At 34.1% G+C, this 19,608-nt stretch overlaps 1 protein-coding gene across 1 annotated transcript; it reads left to right on the forward strand.

Annotated features, from left to right (window-relative positions):
- Positions 1-10,644: 10,644 nt before the first annotated feature.
- On the forward strand, positions 10,645-12,296 carry LOC110810921 (epidermis-specific secreted glycoprotein EP1-like). The gene has a single exon (XM_022037238.2). The coding sequence runs from the start codon at positions 10,680-10,682 to the stop codon at positions 12,006-12,008; it is 1,329 nt and encodes a 442-aa protein (XP_021892930.2). The 5' UTR covers positions 10,645-10,679; the 3' UTR covers positions 12,009-12,296.
- Positions 12,297-19,608: the final 7,312 nt, after the last annotated feature.

Below are 19,608 nucleotides of genomic sequence, written 5' to 3' on the forward strand. Positions count from 1 at the left end.
GGGGTAGGTATATAAAGATGATGATGGGTTGAAAAGTCAAAGAAGGCAGCGTCTGGTTTGGATGTTTGGAGGATTGAACTGGCAATGTCAGTGCATTGGGACCAATGTTGTGAATAGTGCATTGATATTTTGGAGGTTTTTAATGGAGGTTCGCCATTTCTGGAAAGTTTAAATGTAAAGAGCCAGTGATCATAATGGCTCGGCCTGCATTTTTTATTGTGAATTATTCCATCATCACGATATTCTTCCAAGTTTGTACAGATATACACGTATGGGTATAATTATGAGAAAGTGTGATAGCATATTGTTTATGTAATTATTAAATTTTATATAAATATTTAAATTACATACTATCACTAATTTGAACATAAATTTTTTAAAGATCCATTATTTAAGTCCAAAAGGTTATTGAATTAGTAGTATTTAGATTTGAAATATTATAAACAGTATCAAAGCACATGTCATTTCAATATTTTATGTCTAGCATGATCTTAGACCTTATGAGTTTTTGGATTATGATTTATGATGTTATAATGTACGGGTTTGATGAAAATATTAAAAATTTGAATCGTAAAAATTATAATAGTTCAATATCACATCATAAAGATATGTAATTATTGGCATTATAAACAAACTGCTATTGAAAGATAAACAGTGCACAAACACTTTCAATAATGGAATTAAGAATGTAACAATACCAACTGAAAATAACTTATACTAACAATTGTTCGTTAATAGAGATCTAATTTTATTGAGAAACTTCTTTCGAAACTAAAAGATATTTTCTTGTAATACAAGCTTTATATAAATGCTCAATCACACACCATCAATAAATTGAGTTTAAAATATGATTGAACTAGTAGTACTTGAACCGGAGTTATTAGACAACATGTAAAATTTCTAGTTAAAAAAAAAACTTGTATTAATAATTAATTTTGTAGTAAATTAAATAAAAAAACACAAGAGATATTAATTAAAACTATTTATTCAAGTGATCGTTTATTTAAGTAATTACAATATTAGTAAGAATATGACACAAACTTCATTGTTCTTCGTACTTATAATAACAAATAAAAAACACTAAAAATTGAAATATATTATAACACTCGCAATTTTACAGACTTGAAAAAATATATTTAAAAATTAAATTAAGCATAAAATTATATGAATTAAAATTTTAGGGGTTTAAATAAAGAAAAAAATTAAATTTTGGTGACATTTTATGAATAATAAGGACCAAAATGATAATAAATACTAAAAATATGGCCAAAATGTAATTTTGGAAGAGGTGTCAAGGCGGGCCAGGCCATTTGGACACGTGTGCGTACATGTGGCGAGATTTGAAAACGAACGGCCCATATTTGTCTTGCAGATCTTACGGCTCCCAAAAGCCCATATAAGAGCTTCACTTTCAGCTCTTTGAGAGGAAAGAAGAACCCTAGCTGTCAGGGAAGCCCAAACGGCATCGGGGCCGAGAGAGAGGAGAGAGGGGAGAAGCCTTGTTCGCATGAGGTGGAGGAGTGTGCGGTGGCCGCGAAGGTGGAAGATACGGCAGAAGGGGTGACATCACAGAAAGAGAGAAAAAAAAAGCGTGACGGCCATTGTGCACAATGTACGGCTGAGGGTCAGTGAAGCTGGGAGAAGACGTAGATTTGAACAACCAGCACGATGTGTAGTGATCCTGCAGAGGAGATAAGTGTGCGAAGTGTGTGACCAAGAAGAAAGGACTTCGCATGCGGCGGCTTTGCGAAATAGAGGAATCTGACATAGTGGCCATTGTGGACACATCAAAGGAGAGAAGAAACAACCATATGGAGAAGAAGGAAGAAAGAAAAAAGAAGAAAAAAAGGGAAAAAAAAAAGAAAAAAAAAAAGAAAAAGAAAAGAAAAAAAAAGAAAGAAAAAAAAAAAAGAAAAGAAAAAAAAAGAAAAGAAAAAGAAAATAAAAGAAAAAAAGAAAAAAAAAGAAAAAAGAGAAGAAAGAAGCATAGCACAACTAGATCTACTATTGGTGCGCACGGAGGCATGAACTAATCACAACGGCATATATGGTAGTGCGTGAATATTTAGGTGACACATGTGTGGTGGCACATGGTGGCTCCAGCATCCAGGGACTCCGAATTTGAAGGTAAAATCATTTTTCTTTTGTTTCGTAGCGTTTCGATTATTACTTATCTTTAATGACATATGTATCCTGGTTGTGAAGGAGGAAAATATTGGAGCGGTAGTCGGGATGTGGAGAGAATCGTAACCCGATACCATTTTGGATTACCACGAGGTTCATGTTGAGCCAACCACTTCCTACGACGAAGCGGGGTGCATCTTCTTCGAGAATCCCGAACCTGTTGAAGGTAAATTCTTAAAAACCCATTGTTCGTGCTACTTCATTAAGTTAGATTTATGATTAATTTTAGATAAATTGAGTAATTAGACATAGAAATCTAGATGAGTCATTTAATAATTATTAAAGTTATTTTGGTAAAAAAAAAGTATCTAGTAATCGATATATAGCTTCTTGTAGGCCTTGGAATTGGGGAGAGTGTAACTCGATGCCTTAGTCGTTGGGGAAGGTAAATATACCTAGTAGCTATCCTGAAGCCACATTTGCATGTCTTTTAAAAATATTTTCAAACAAAAACCTAATTAAATTTTGAGTAAGGTTTATAAAATTAAAAAATCGAGATTGATAATCACGTGAGTTGAAGAAATTGAAAAATGGTAATACTAAATGTTTAACTTGTCATTTGCTTATTGCTTGATTGTTAAATGAAGATTGCATGTTTTAAATATTATATGATAAGTTGATCATATAATGAGTTGAATAGTGTGAGTAGAATATTAATAGTAGTGCATATTCACCAATAAGATCATAAATACATAAAATAACTCTCACAAACAAAATAAGATCAACAAAAAAATACACATTTTTGAATAAAATTAGAAATTCTAAATAAAACTACAAATTAAAAATAATAAAAGTACTAAAATATAAATAATAAACAAATAATAACTAAAAAAAATACAATAAACAGAAAAGTGTATGATTACAAGGAGTTAGTGAGTTGAATAAGAATGAAGAAAAGACAAACTAGGAGAATTGGAATAGTGCGAGATATAGAGTAAGGTTAACTAAGAAAATATAGAAAATCTCTAGGAAAAATAATTAGTCTGTTAAATAAAATAAAAATATCAATCTTAACTAGAACAACAAAAAAAAAAAAAAATAAAATAAAAACTTGGAAGAAGCGAAAATTTAGAGTTAACCTGCTTAAGATTGGTATGACTGAAATTCAACGGTATGGTGAACCATATAATTGGGTGGATGGAAACCCTTCCAGACGTGGTTGAGGTGTATGCTATGTTTTGGGCCACCTAGTGACGGACTGTTGTGAGCAATGTGTATATTTTGGTTGTGTGTGCACATCCCCTTATGATAGTGAGAATACTGATCACATAATAGTACTAATTAGATAATACATTCACTCGTTCAATCTCAAAAAAAATTCTAAATAATGATAGTGTTAGGGCAAATTGAGAATAGAGGATACCCACTATGAGGTTACGGATGTCTCGATTTGACCGGAAGCTTGCAGGAAATTCTAATATATGAAATTGTGGAATAAGTATGGATTAGAGAAAAACTGATGGGTGAATATAGTTTATGAACTAGATGTGATGTAATAATAGTGTGCGATATAAAGTGGTTACTAATTAAGGAATTAAGAGAGGAAAGAAATTATGAGAATAATGAGAAAACAACTAGAGAGGGGAAATTACTGGTTGGAGTTAGGAGGAAAGAGATGAGGGAGAAGTTAAGAAATTGAATTTCTCTGCATTTCATGATTTTCAAACATAAAGGGAAATAAAAATTTTACATTTTTTATTGACTGTATGTTGGTATGTCGCATTCTTAGGGTGTGGTCTATTTGATATACTTATTAAGTCTGTCCTTTTGCTCATTTTATTTAAATTCTAATCTTTTTCAAATTAGGCCCATAAATATAATTTATAGAGCCAAATCAGGAATTTAATATTTATTTTATCAGGTGAGTTTTAGTTCAGTTATGGACTCTACAGATTTTGTAACCTCATAATATAATTTATGTTGTTACATGTTGTATAAGGGATGAATAGTTTTTATTGTATTTAAATTTAAATTTAAATTTTTTATGTTGTATTTTCTGATTCAGTTGTGTTTGGCGTCATAGTTTCTCGGTTGGAGAACTGCGGACCATCACATATATATATACCTACACAATACTTTAATTAAATTAGAGTCGCCTCAGTAAAATTATTATGTTTCGAAATGAAAGAAGTTGTAACAGCCCCCGAAATTCAAAGAGAAATACATATAATAATCTGAGTACGGAAGCGAAATAAAAGATTAAGGTTAACATCCCTTACACAATAACTTAAAATTACTAAACAACATTATGGAATAAGTTTTCTGAAAGAAATACGAGAAATGAGAAAAATTAAGGAAACTATAAAGCATCTAGCATCTACTCGCAGTCTTCTTGTGGATCGGCCTCGGGAAACAGGTCCTCTTGATCTGAAATGGTTAAATAAGGAATGAGTTACACTAGCCCAGTAAAGACATCACACTATATCACCGTCACAGAAGTAAAGGTTGGTAGAAAATCAAAACAACCAATGGAGCAGTAGATTTAAAGCAATACATTTATTTAAAATAAAACCATTTACCTTTTTTCTTATAATCGGGGAATTGATGGAAACAAATTATAGAAGCAGTAATATCATGTAGATCATAATCTAATGCAAAATCAGTATCATAAAATATATCATAAATCTGTATTCATTAACAATAACTGATTATCACCGTTTCTCATTTTCACTAGCCTACTAGTATCCATGGGGATCTATAGGAGTGTCCCCGCTACACGTGAACCATTCTCCTTAACAATCTTAATTCGATGGCCGTCCCCATACCCCGTCCAGTATGAGTGCCAAGACATTAAACCTCAATACCCCGTCCGGTATGAGGGTGAAGCGGACTATCCTCATACCCAGTCTGATATGAGCGCCAAATAACCAAGTCTTCATACCCCGTCTGGTATGAGATAATATTCACGGTAGGGTTCCCTATGAACCCGTTCTGTCCACTATCTCCTAAGATATCTAGTGAGGCTGTCACCTTATCTGTTTTCCCTTAATCTCCGTTACCAAGTTAAACATAATCACATAAACAATCAATACGCACCCGGTAATACAATCATATCATAAATTTTAAAATCACACAGTGGTCAAGTAAGACAGTAATACATGCATTTAAAACCATAAAATATATAAACCAGATACCATAATGCATTTAAACTGTAAAATAAATCAAGCAGGAATCGACAGAGAATAATGTCCGATTCGGGCTCCATTAGCAATCTTAATTAATTATATATATCTATTTAATTTGTACAAAATACAGTATTATCATTTATTTAAACTTTAATTCCATGATAGAAAATAGGATGAGGGGTCTTTACTTAATTTTACGCCGAAAAGCTAAATGGTTGCTGCGCCTATGGGCGGTCCCTCGGTTCCCTGAATTTTTCTTCGGGAACTGAAACGCACTTACAGTACCTATAAATATTCCAAATAGCCCAAAATTAGTCCCATGGCCTATTTGACCAATTTCAAAAATCCGGCACGGCGGCTCTGCTATGCTCCGGCGATGGCATCGCTGACCGTGGCGGCGATCCACCTCGGGTTGGCTGTTTTCAGCCAAATTCAGCCAAACTTGCATCGGTTCCTATGAAAAAATACACTTAGGGCCCTCGGTGGGCCGAAAAAATGTAAAAAATCAAAACTCACCGGCGGTGGGGCTCTCCGGTGCGGCGGCTCCTCCGGCTCACATTGCGGTTGGGTGTTTTGCTCCAGTTAACCTGTAGATGAAGAAACGATGATCACAACGGTGAAAAAATCACATCGAACGGGAATCGAGAAGGGCCTCATCGGAGGCAAAAATTGAAACACCTTGCGGCAGCGTAGCTGAGCTTAGGCGGTATTTTTCGGCCAATTAGCCGATTCTTTTACTCCGATTTGGCCATGGGTGAGTTTGAAATCAAATTCTGAGCAAGGGGTAGAATTTTTTCCTCATTTGGCGGTCAGAAATTGCTCCGATACGGTGGCGGGTGGCGGCAGTCGGCTCCCCAGCGGCTAGGCTGTCTTCTCCGGCGAGGGGCTCTGGCGGCTAGGGTTAGAGTTAGGGTGCGGATGGAGTTATTTATACCCATCCACTTTTGATCTGGACCGTCCGACTGCCTACAGACTTGCACTGCCCCCTAAGCTCTCCCGGGTTCACAATGTGTTTCATGTATCTATGCTGCGCAAGTACAATCCGGACCCTTCTCATGTCGTGGCTCATGAACCGCTTTCACTCCGAGAGGACTTGTCTTATGAAGAAGTACCGGTCAGTATCACGGACCGAGAAAGCAGAATACTCCGTAACCGGGAAATATCATTTGTAAAAGTCTTGTGGCAGAACCACACGCCTAGGGAGGCGACTTGGGAGCTGGAATCAGAATTTAGGGCCCAATATCCTCATCTGTTTGATCAAGAGTAATGAGGCAAATTTGGGGACCAAATTTCTTTATGGGGGGGAGAGTTGTAGCACCCGGAAAGGAGGGGGAAAAAAAAAAAGGGCCACGTCAGCAGGCCTGGTCAGCAGTCCCGGCCAACCGGGGCCTGCCACGTGGCAAGACCGCGTCACTCCGAAAAGAGCCACGTTGGCGATCTGCATGGGTGCGATCCGACGGCCCAGATCAATCGCGCGATCGGACAGCCCAGATTCAATCGCACGGATGGCCCATATTCAATCAAAAACGAACGGCCCAGATTAAAACGAAATGGACGGCCGAGATCAAAAGGCAAGGGGTTATAAATAGAACCCCCACACCAGACCACAAACCCTAGCCGCCCGCCGCTCGCCGGAGAAGACGAACCAGAGGCCGACCGTCGCCACCCGCCGCCGCACCGGGGAAATTTCCGACCGCCGATCGAGGTAAATTTCATACCCCCGACTCGTTTTTCCACGCTGATTCCTCCTATGGCCAAATCGAGGCCGAAATCCCGGCCAAACGGCCGGAATACGCGGCCGAAGCCCAGCGGCGCCGCCGCGCCCCCTCTCGGTTTTTGCCTCCGACGAGGCCCTTCTCGGCCTCCGTTCGATGCAATTTTTATATCACCGTGATCACCATTCTTTCCTCTACAGGTTGATCGGAGCCGAATCACCAAAACACGAACCTCGCTGGAGAGCCGCCGCACCCGAGAGCGCCGCCGCCGGTAAGCTCCGTTTTTTCGTAATTTTTTGGCCCCCCGAGGGCCCTAGGGTGGTTTTCTCACAAGGACCGATGAGAGTGTGGCTGAATTTGGCCGAAAACGGCCGAAAATAGCCAACCCGAGGCGACTCGCCGTCGCCGGAGCACGGCGGAGCCGCCGTGCCGGAGTTGCGATTTGGGCCGAAAGAGGCCCTGGGCCTAATTTGAGTTTTTTTTGGAACACGTACAGGTACTGTTAGTGTGTTTCAGTTCCCCAGAAAAAATTCAGGAAAAGTTAGGGACGGCCTGCAGGCGCACTGTGAATCGTATTCGGATCCCGAAAAACAAGTAAGGACCCCTCACCCTATTTCCTATCACGGTATTAAAGTTCAAAATGATAAAACGGTATTTCTTGAATTAACGAATGTGTGAAATTGCTTAAGGTGGCTAATGGAGCCCAAGTCTAGTGTGATTGGTGATTTACTGTTATTTGGCCTGTTTACAGCTTTAAATGCAAAATGAGGTTTGATGTGTTCATTTTACATATTTGTGTGCATATACTACGTTTTTATCAATTATGGTTTAATGACTGAAAAACTGATACTGTATGTTGTCTGTTTGGCACGAATTACGATTTGTTTGTTAAAATGTGAATTGATGATGCTGACTGAGGAAAAGGAAAATGAAAGATTGTGTAGACTGATAATTGTATTATGGGGGTCAGCCTGACTAGATATCCTGGGAGATGGTGGACGGACCGGGTCCGTAGGGAACCCTACCGGGATTGTGGTTTCACATGCCGGACGGGGTATGGAGATCTTATGGTTTTGGCGCCCATACCCGACGGGGTATGGGGACGGCCCGTTTCACCCTCATACCGGACGGGGTATTGAGGTTTATGGTTTTGGCGCCCATACCGGACGGGGTATTGAGGTTCATGGTTTTGGCGCCCATACTGGACGGGGTATGGGGACGGCCCTGGAAACTGATTATGAATGTTAAAGGTTAACGGGTAGCGGAACCCCTATGGACCCCCACGGATACTAGTAGGCTGGTAAATGAGAAAAAGATATGTTGTACAATGATTGAATTACAAGAGGCGTGATAAGTGTTATGTTTTACAGCTTATATTATTCAATGATTATGATAATGTTATTGTTTTTCTTATATTGTTTTTCATAAATTCCACCGAGGTAAGTGGATGGTAAAGGTTTTCATGTTAATAAACGAGTTTGTTGTAAATTATGCTCCATTGGTCTTTTTGTGTTTTTCTACCCACCTTTACCTCCGTGACGGTGAGATATCGTGATGTTCTTACTGGGCTAGTGTAGCTCACTCCTTATTTAACCATTTCAGATCAGGAAGACATGGTTCCCGAGCCCGTTCCGCAGGAGGACGACGAAGGGGATGCCTAGAGACTCTGTAGTCATACTCATAGTTTTATTTTCAAGTTTCTCTCTTAGTTAGTTTAATCTTTTATATTTTAAGTACGTTTTTGGTTTTTCGTGTAAGGGATGTTAACTGAAATTTTGATCTCGCTTCTGCATTTGATATATTTAAATACCCATTTCATTTTAATATTTCCGGGTACGTTACAAAAATAATAAAAAATAATTAGGTGTTTAAGAAGTATTTTAGAATAGTTAAATTTTTTACATTAAAATAATCATAATATATTGAAGTTTGGCATAACTTTTTAAAAAATAAATATAGTGTGAACTAGTTTACATATCACTTGAGTATTAAAAATATATAAATTAACTTCCTTTTACCTTTTGGTACGAGATTCTTCTTTAATTTTACTTCAGATTCTTTCCAAGTAAATTTTTTTTTTGGGGTATATTACTAAATACTACATATATGATCAAATATAATTCCATTATACTAATTATTTTTTCATTTGACTATTAGTAATTTATTTTCTTTATAAGGAACTGTAAGTTTGAAGTAAGTTAAATGTTTCACTTATATTTATTAAAAAATTATATTATGATAACTATATATGTATTAATTAATTAATTAATTAATTATATATATATATATATATAAAAGTTTTCAATTGAAAGATAATTCCACCCATATAATCTAACAGCTAAAACTTGAGAAAATTTTGGCTCTAGGCTATTCTTTGCCTCAGCTGGTATTTGACTCTGCAAACCGTGTGCTTTGTTAGTGGAAGGTGTGAGCAATTAATTAGATGCAATCTTGCAGCCAAAAAAGTCAAAATAAATGTATAAAGTTGACCACATGATTGAGAACTAGCTGTAAATTAATTAGTACATAGATTTTGTATATTTATATATATATATATATTTTTTTTATTGAAAACTTATTCATTAAACTCATAATTAAAAATAATACTATGTTAGATGTTACAAATTCTTATACTTATAGAATTATATTACTTAAACACCCTTGGAAATACAAACAATTTCAATGGGGATGAAATTATGGGATAATAGTAACTCTTGACAGTATATTAAATTAGTCTTTAAGGTTAGACACTTAATATAATTTATTTTTAATATTTTTTTATTTGTTCTAAACACTAAATTTATTTTTATTTTTAATAAAAAAACTAAAATAATTATGTCATATTTAAATATTTTAAAAGAATAACTCCAAAAAATAGTTTTAGCAAATTTATCAATTTACTTAATTAGTTGAAATCTCCCAATAATTTTAACTTTTTTTCTTTAAAAATTGAAAAGCAACTGATATTTGAAGTAAATAAAAAAACTTTACGAATCAAATTATAACAAAAAGTGTGATTAAATTGTAATAAATGTCAATTTTTAAAAATTAATTTAATAATTTATTTTATATTAAATTCTAACACAAAACACTTAGTATTTCTAATAAATAATGATTAAGTTCTTATACTTAATCAATATAAGATTACAAGCGTTGAACGTTAATCATCACCCGGAAGTTGAAGATTTACATCCAATTGGAAAGTCAAATCTTCATGGGGCCCACTTGACTTTCTGGTGACATTGTTTTGCAGCAACCCGTAATTGATCACTCGAACTATGTTTTTTTCTTCACAAGAAAAATAAAATGATCACCCTATAATCGTATATATATATATATATATATTCATTTATCTACTAATAAATATACAAAGTAGTTTTCAAAAACATTACAAGTTAAGTCTATAGCAAATGTATTTACAAAAAAAAAAATAAAAATGATCAAACGAGTAGAATTTGACTTGGCTAGATTCATTGTCACCCCTGTTTAACGTTGTTGCTTTGTAATTATTAGAAAAACGAAATCAAAGATGATATGATTGTTTTCTGAAAAACATGAGGCAAAATATTCTAAATTAATTTCATCAATAATTTTTTACATAGTATAAATATAGATGTATAATTGGTAGATCAAAGCACAAAAACACTTGACTCACATGCCTTCTTCTTCTTCTTCTATAGCCATGTCCTTATTTTCTCTCTTCATTATTTCTCTCCTCTTTTCAATTGTTGAATCCATAGTCCCACCTTCAGAAACATTCAAGTATGTCAACCAAGGAGAATTTGGTCCGTACATACACGAATATGGTGCAGACTATCGTGCTTTACCACGCTCCAATCAACCATTTCAGTTATGTTTCTATAACACTACACCTAATGCATTCACACTAGCCCTTCGTTTGGGCACTCGGCGGTCCGAGTCACTCAGGCGCTGGGTGTGGGAAGCCAACAGGGGCAACCCTGTTGGTGAAAATGCTACCCTCACCTTTGGTCCTAATGGTAATCTTGTCCTTGCTCATGCAAATGGCAAAATTGCTTGGCAAACAAACACTGCCAACAAAGGTGTTGTTGGTTACAAAATCCTCTCAAATGGCAACATTGTGCTTTATGATGCAAAGGGCAAATTCATTTGGCAAAGTTTTGATTACCCAACTGATACCCTCTTGGTTGGTCAATCTTTTCGCGTTGGAGGTTCCATTAAGCTTATGAGTCGAGCTTCTAAGACGAGCAATATAGATGGGCCATATAGTTTGGTGATGGAGCCCAAAAGATTGGCAATGTACTTCAAGAGTCCAAACTCTCCTAACCCACTTCTCTACTCCTCATTGGCCCAATGGTTTAGTTTCAAAAAAGGGTATTTAGATAATGTGACTTTTGATTCTTCTCCTGAGTTTGATGCAAACCATGCTTACACTTTGACTCTAAATTTTCGTGTAGCGAAATCTGATACTAGTGGAAATGTCATATTAAGTAGGCCTAAATACAATACCACATTATCATTTTTGAGGCTTGGGATTGATGGAAACCTTAGAATCTTCACTTTTGATGATAATGTGGATTGGGGAGCATGGGAGGAGACTTTTACTCTATTTTCTAAAGATTCATTGTGGGAAACAGAGTGTCAATTACCAGAGAGGTGTGGTAAATTTGGGATTTGTGAAGAGAATCAATGTGTTGCTTGTCCATCTCCAAGTGGGTTTTTGGGTTGGAGCAAGAATTGTGAAGCTAAGAAGGTAAATTCTTGCAAGGTTAATGATTTTCATTACTATAAAATTGAAGGGGTTGATCATTTTATGAGCAAGTATAATGATGGACAAAGATTGAAAGAGGATGAGTGTGGAAAGAAATGCAGTAAAGATTGCAAGTGTTTGGGGTATTTTTACCATGGACAGAGTTCGAAGTGTTGGATTGCTTATGATTTGCTTACCCTTGATAAGGTCTCTAACTCTACTCATTTGGGTTACATTAAGGTACCAAATAAGTAGAAGAATTTAATATATATATATATATATATATATATAGAAAAAGATGGGAATTTATTGGTATAAACTATACTCTGTATTTGTTTTTTTTTTTAATATTTTTTTGGGTCTAAGCTTTTTTAAAATTTATCTTTAAATGTGGGATTAATAGTAATAAGCAAATAAAAGCATTGTAAGTTTCAATTCCCCACGGGAAATGTTGTTTGTCTTTGTGTAATCTTTGTTGTTTGTTGTTTGTCGTTGACAATGAAAGATGTTTATTGGGCCTTTGAAGACTTTTCTCCTCTTCTTTTGTTTTATCTCATGCTAATATGCCCCAGTATATATATATATATATATATATGTATATATATATACACATATAGATGTATATGAATGAGAATGTAATAATATTATTACTATATTCCAAAGCTTTTACTAAAGTCTTTTTAACATTGTGTTTTATTAAAATATATTTTATTCTTGTACAATTCTCAAATCTTCTAGAAAACAACCATAATTTACATATTTTGAGCACAATTTAATCAAAGTTTCTATTTTCTTTAATTAAATAATCGTAGATTTTATATTCTTATCTATTAAGTAAAGAATCATAAATTAAATAAAAAAAATTCTATTTTAAATTAGATTAAAAAAAATTGGTTATTATTTTTATTTAAATTTTTGTTATATTTTTATTCAGATTTTATACATAGATTTAAAATTTAATCTTTAAAATAAAATTATTGTTACAAAATTTTCACAAATTTCAAATGAAGAGATTCCAAACTTAAAATATGATATTATTTATATATTTTATTAATGAAACAAACATATGCATATTAATATCTTAATGATAAGATACCAAAAAATAGAACTAAAAAAAAATTCACAATGTTCTATAATGAATATCTATAAACAAGAATCACAAAGGCAGAGCATTTGCCGAAGCTTTACATAATGGTAGGAAAAGCTGTTAAAGCACTGGGAACCAACTAGCCCACTTGTTATATGTGTATATATATATATATATATATTATGTATGTTTAGATGTATAAATATCTATATATAGCCCCCAAGAAAGACTCCTTTTGTTAATGGTGAACCGGCGGCCATGAACAAGAGCTGTCATTCACGAATGTGAGCTGTTATACATGAACAAGAGCTATTATACAAACCTTAATCGATCATATTCCCTTTATGGAATATATACATACATATAATTTTTTATCACTTAAACATATATATCATAATATAAAATATAATCACTAACAGCATATATCCTAGGAAGTTTTATAAACAATATGTAAGTAAGAGAAAAAAGAAACAGAGAATCTAACGAATGAAGAAGAAACATTTGATTGGTAGGTGTATGATTGTGCTCGGTGGATTTATATATGTATATATATATATATAAAGTTAAAAGTATATGAATATTTATATTAATATTTAAAACACTCTTTTAACTTTTGGATTATATCAAAAAATAAAATAATGAAATTATTAAAGTATGATTATAGAATGGGTGAAATAATGTTAGAAAATTATTAAAGTTATTCCAAATAATAAAATAATAAAAAATAAAAAGCATGTGATGAATTTGTGACATGCACCTACTCTGGATAATGGTAGGGTCAAACATGTTTGGATATGATAATGGTGGTACATACAAGGATAAGGGAATGAATTATTTTTATAGTTATATGAGAAAATTTATATATATATATATATATAAAACAATTTCTACCTACAAACTCTATAGATCCAATTTTTGATAAAAACAAAATTTATATTTTTGAAAAAAATTTAAATATAAAAATAAATATTTACGTCTTTAATTTTTTATAATAAAATTGGTTCATAAATATTAAAAACAAATAGTATATTAAGTTATTCGTAAAAAAACGACGTGATCCTCTTATCTTAGATGAGAAAGCTACCGAATTTCAATAATTATATTATTAATAAAATTTTGTATTTATTTAATCACTTATATGATAATCTAAGTTATTGAAATTATTATCAATTTTAAATAGCATTTTGCCTTTCTTCCTATTTTTCTGAAATATTTTTCTAAATTAAAAGTAAGAGAATAAAAAAAATCCTAAACTGAATAGAATTGTCGTTCAATTAATTCTAATATTATAACATTACAAATTCAAAATTCTTAAATAAAAATTTGAAATCAATTCCTTTATCTATTTTCTATTTTATTTTTAACATTATTTTCTATCTTTATGATTTTTATTATTTATATACTTCTATATATGATTTTCTAAATTACTTTAAACAGTGTATATACATGTTTATCCATTAAAACAGTAAGAAAACAATAAATTTGAAAAGAGTAACATGATCATTATGAAATTACGGTGAAAGAAAAGTCTATATAATGACAAAATATAAATAATTAAATAAATCTGTTTGCATGTGAAAAGAAACCCAATCGGGTAGAGATTAAATTTAATATTTTCTTTAATTTCCTTTCTTGTGTAGTGTGCAAAATGAACCTTGAGTGTATTTATACATACAGGGAAAAAAGAGAAAAACGAAAATGTACTGAGACCTACAGTTGTCCACCATAACAACTTAACCACTTTAAAATATAAAAAAATCATGACTCTTCATTTTAGGTTATTGACCTGGACGATCCACATGTCTATTATCTTATGATTCTTCAATTTTTCACCCACCCCTTAAGATGAAGCTCATTTACTTTCTGACTCTTCGAGCTCCTCATTGCTTCTTATCTGTTTGTGTTATTTTATTGCAGGTGTTTCATCTTGAACAGAAGTCGGTGATGTGCTGAAGTTCCTAAGGGTTTGGTGAGCAGATCGGCGAGTTGTTCTCTCGAGGTAATGTGTTTTGTCTTGACGAAACCTTTTTGTACCTGATTGCGGACTATGTGACGATCGATATCAAGATGCTTCATTCGTTCATGAAAGGCCAGTCTGCTGCAATGTGCTCGATGACTATGTTGTCACAGTTCAGTATTAGGGGTAGATGAGGTATTATTGGAAGTCTCGAATGAGATAAGTTATCTATTGAACTTCGCACATTGTAGATGACATACTTCTATACCCAGCTTATGCGGAAGGCTTGCTCACTGTTGTTTGCTTCTTTATTTTTCAGGAGATTAATGTCGGCCCGGGAATGATGCAAAAAACCATGAGGGATTTGCGGGTCATCGGGCATAATGCCTAGTCCGAGTCAAAAAGGGCTTGGACTTTAAAGTCATTCCTTATTGGGAAGAAAATACCTTGTTCTGAATATTGTTTTAGGTACTTGACAACATGTAGTGCAGCGTCGAGATATGGTCGTCTAGGCTGTTGCATGAACTAACTTAGATGTTGGGTGGAGTATGTTATGTCAGGTTTGGTAAAGTTGAGGTAGAGCAAGTGACCGATTAGATGCCTGTATCTCTCTAGATCAAGTAAGATTTTTCATTCTTCTACATTTAGCTTTAGTCCGGAAAGCAAAGGAACATGGCTTCCTTTCGCGTCTTCCATCCCTGTATCTTGTAAAATGTCTTTGATATAGTTCCTTTAGTTGATATAGATCCCTTCTTTTGATCTGACTATTTAGACCCCAATGAAGTATTTTGCTTGTCTAAAGTCTTTTACTATGAAGGCTTCATCCAGGGCGCTCTTAACTTTACGGATTTCTTTGTCATCAGAACCTGTAATGAGTAAGTCATCCACATATACTACGACTACAACATAGTTTTCTTTTGTTCCTGTTGTTAATAGGCAGTGATCGGCTTCTGATTTTGTGATTCTGATAGACTAGAGCCTTGAGGTGAGCTTCTTGTTCCATTGGCGTCCAGCTTACTTTAGGCCATATAAGCTCTTAGTCAAATGGTAGACTTGCCCTTCACTAGCCTTAGAGTAGCCCTCTGAGGATTTTAGGTATAGTTCTTCTTCCACAAACCCATGTAAATATGTGTTGTTGATATCTAATTGGTACACTGGTCAGTCATTTGCGGCTGCTACAGCAAGAAGTAATCGAACCGTGACCATCTTGGCCATCGGTAAGAAACTATCATGATAGTCTATGCCAAACTCTTGATTGTAGCCATTAGCAACGAACCTTACTTTATATTTGTCAACTGAACCGTCAGCATTGTATTTTATTCTATACACCCATTTAGAATTAATCACTTTCTTCCCTTTAGGTAGTACAATTAATTCCCAAGTATTGTTATCTTCTACTGTGGACAGTTCGGCCTGCATGGCCTCAACCCAGTTGTTGTCTTCTTTAGCATCTCTAGCATCTCTGTATGATTTTGGTTCCTTTATAATAGGCACTTGTGTAATGAAATTAACATAACCATGATTATATGTAGGTGATGTGGACATAAGGAAGAGAGATTCGAGCACAAGTTATTAAATGACATGGGCAACAAAGTCTTCTATCTAGGTGGGCCTGCTTCTCACTCCGGTGCTTCTCTTTGTTTCGGGCTCTTGGGGGTTTATGTCTGGTGACGACATTTCTTCTCTAATTTGTAACTGGCTTTCGCGTATGTTTGGTGTGTCGATGTTTGGTACTGGTAATGGTGTGTCATGATAATCTAGTTGACAGTATTGTGTTTGATATGGGTAGACATGTTCATGAAATATGACATCTCTTAACAAAACCGTTTTTCTATTTGATAGGTCATATAGTTTATAAATCTTAGCATTGGGTGCATACCCTAAGAAAATACATTTTAAAACCCTAGGATCGAATTTGTTTTATTGAGGGTTAATATTGATAGCAAAACATAGGCAACCGAAAACTCTTAAGCTTGAGTACTCTAGTTATTTTTTATGCAGAACCTCATAGGGAGTTTTCCACTTTAAAACAGAACTTGGCAAAATATTTATTATGTGTGTGGCTGTGAATATAGCTGTCCAAAAAATATTTTGGTAACTTTGATTCAAACATCAGTGCCCTAACAACTTGCAGTAGATGTTTATGTTTCCTTTCTACCCCATCATTTTGTTGTAGTGTGTATGCACAGGTTGTTTGATGCATGATGCCCATTTTTTGAAAAATATTTTTGCATGAGGTGTTCATGAACCCAGTGCCATTGTTTGTTTTTATAATTTTGATTGTTTTTTTAAATTGGTTTTGTATCAAATTGCAAAAATATTTTATGATGCTCGGTACACTTATTTTCTCTTTTAATAAGTAAGTCCATATAGTTTGTGAAAAATCATTTATTATAGTTAAAAAATATGATGTACCGGAAGCAGAATTAATAGGGTATGGTCCCCAAAGATCAACATTTAACAAACTGAAAATGTCATTAGTGTTAATGGAGCTTTTAGGGAAAGATAAGCATTTTTGTTTTGCCAAGGGGCATATTTCACAAATATGGGAAGCTACACTGTTTGATAACTTTAGGCTAGGAATGTAAGTCATTTTTTTATAGATGTGTGACCAAATCTTTTATGCCATAGTTGTACGTTGTTTTCTTGGGTGTGGCTGGTGTATATTTTATCGGGATCTGTGTCTTTACTCAGGGTGTACAGGCTCTCCATTATTGTTTCCTTCCTCAATATTTTATTAGTTGTCAAATCTTGCACAAAATAATAGTTGAGATAAAAGGAAATATAGGTATTTGATGCTTGGGTTAGTTTTCTAACATAAATCAGGTTACAAACAAACTTTGGTATATAAAGGACATCCTGTAGTATCAGATTATTACACAACCTCACGGTTCCTTTGTGGGTTGAGTGACTTGTGGTTCCATCTGGTAGTGAGACAGGTATTATAGGTTCTAGCTTTACGGGTTTCAAAAGTATATTAAAATCTTGGCATATATGTGATATAGCACCTGTATTTATTACCCAGGTAACTGTATCATCGGAGATATGTAAAAAATAACATTTAGGTTGCTTACTAGTGGGGCTAGAGTAGCCCACGCATCCTGCTGATTCTACTATGTTTGCTCCTTAATTCTTCATATACTTTTTGATTTCTTTTTGTATGAATGTGGCTATTTTTGTGCCCCAATTTGCGTTGAATGCTTCAGTTTTAGTGTCATCAGGGACATTATTTGCTACTGCAAACCAATCTGGGTAGCCATGGAGCTTGAACCATGTGTCCCTTGTGTGCCTTGTGTTTTTGCAGTAAATACATATTCTGCTATCTTTTTTTTTTTTCAATTCGAGAGTTTTGGATTGTCTTTCAGGTTGGTATAAAATGCAGCGGGCATCCCTTCAGGTAAGTTGATATCGTGTACTTTTCTTTATTTCTCAACACTAATTGCCATGGAATAAACCTTATTCACAGCATGTAAGGATTCCATGATTAATATTTGGTTTCTGACATGGTCATATGAGTCATTAAAACCCATTAGAAATTGAATCAAGTTGTTGGTGTTATCGATCTCATTATATTGTGTTGCGGCATGACAAGTGCAAGCAAGTGAGGGCCTTAGGTGAGTCAACTCATCCCATAGCTTTTTTAGTTTTATAAATAGACTGTGATGGAAAGATTTGACTGTGTAATGAAACTTATTTCACGCTTTAATTGATACAGCAAAGGCCCGTTACTTTCTTCATATTTTCTTTTATTTCATCCCACAGATTTTTTGCAGATGTGGTGAATAAGAAGGCATTGGCCAACTCTTTGTTCATTGAGCTGAGAATCCAGGACACCACCATGATGTCTGCTTTGCGCCATTATTCATACTCTACTGCATCAAGTTCGAGCTTCTTGCATCTGCCATCAATAAAAGCAAGTTTGTCCTTAGCTTTTAATGTAATCATCATAGGTCGACTTCAAGACAAATAGTTGGAGCCATTAATGGTAGTTGTGACAAGCTGCATTCCAAGTTGATCTGAGTTTAGGGGTGTCAACACATTTGTATTAGGGTTTGCCATTGAATGATATAGAATAATGGTGTAATATTGAAATCAGAGAAATTGGTGCTTATCACAGACACAACTCTAATATCATGAAAATTAACCCAGTGGGGTAGAGATTAAATTTAATGTTTCTTTTAATTTTTTTCTTGTGTATTATGCCAAATGGACCTTGAGTGTATTTATGCATGCAAGGAAAAAAGAAAAAAAAAATGAAAAAGTGATCTCTGAAATGTATTAAGACCTACAGCTGTCCACCATAACAACCTAACTATTTTAAAACAGAAAAAAAAATCCTAACTTTTTATTAAAGGTTATTGATTTGAACGGTCCACCTGTCCATTATCTTATGATTCTTCAATTTTTCAGTACGTATTAATGAATGGTGTAGATATAAATTTCATCATTATAATTGGGCTGATTATTTTTTAAAAATTAATTTAATTTTTTATAATAAAGTTATATAGGTAAAGCATTTTTAACTATTTATTTTTAATTAAAATTTATTTAAACAATTAAAATAATAAATAATTATTTATAAAAACGTGCTTCTAATTTTTTTTTAAAAAACAACAAAATGACACCATGTGCTTTATGGGTCAAGCCTGTTATACAGGTTTCTGATGATAAATTAAAATATAAAAAAAAATTTGACCATATCAGATCAGGTCAATTTTGCATCACATTATAGATCAACACAAATAATTTATACACACGTCGTCGTATTGAAACATCCAGGATCTGGCCACTATAAATATGGCTGCAACTCC

This window comes from Carica papaya, chromosome 4, assembly GCF_054855325.1.
Source record: "Carica papaya isolate Zhongbai chromosome 4, ASM5485532v1, whole genome shotgun sequence".
NCBI classification, from domain to species: domain Eukaryota; kingdom Viridiplantae; phylum Streptophyta; class Magnoliopsida; order Brassicales; family Caricaceae; genus Carica; species Carica papaya.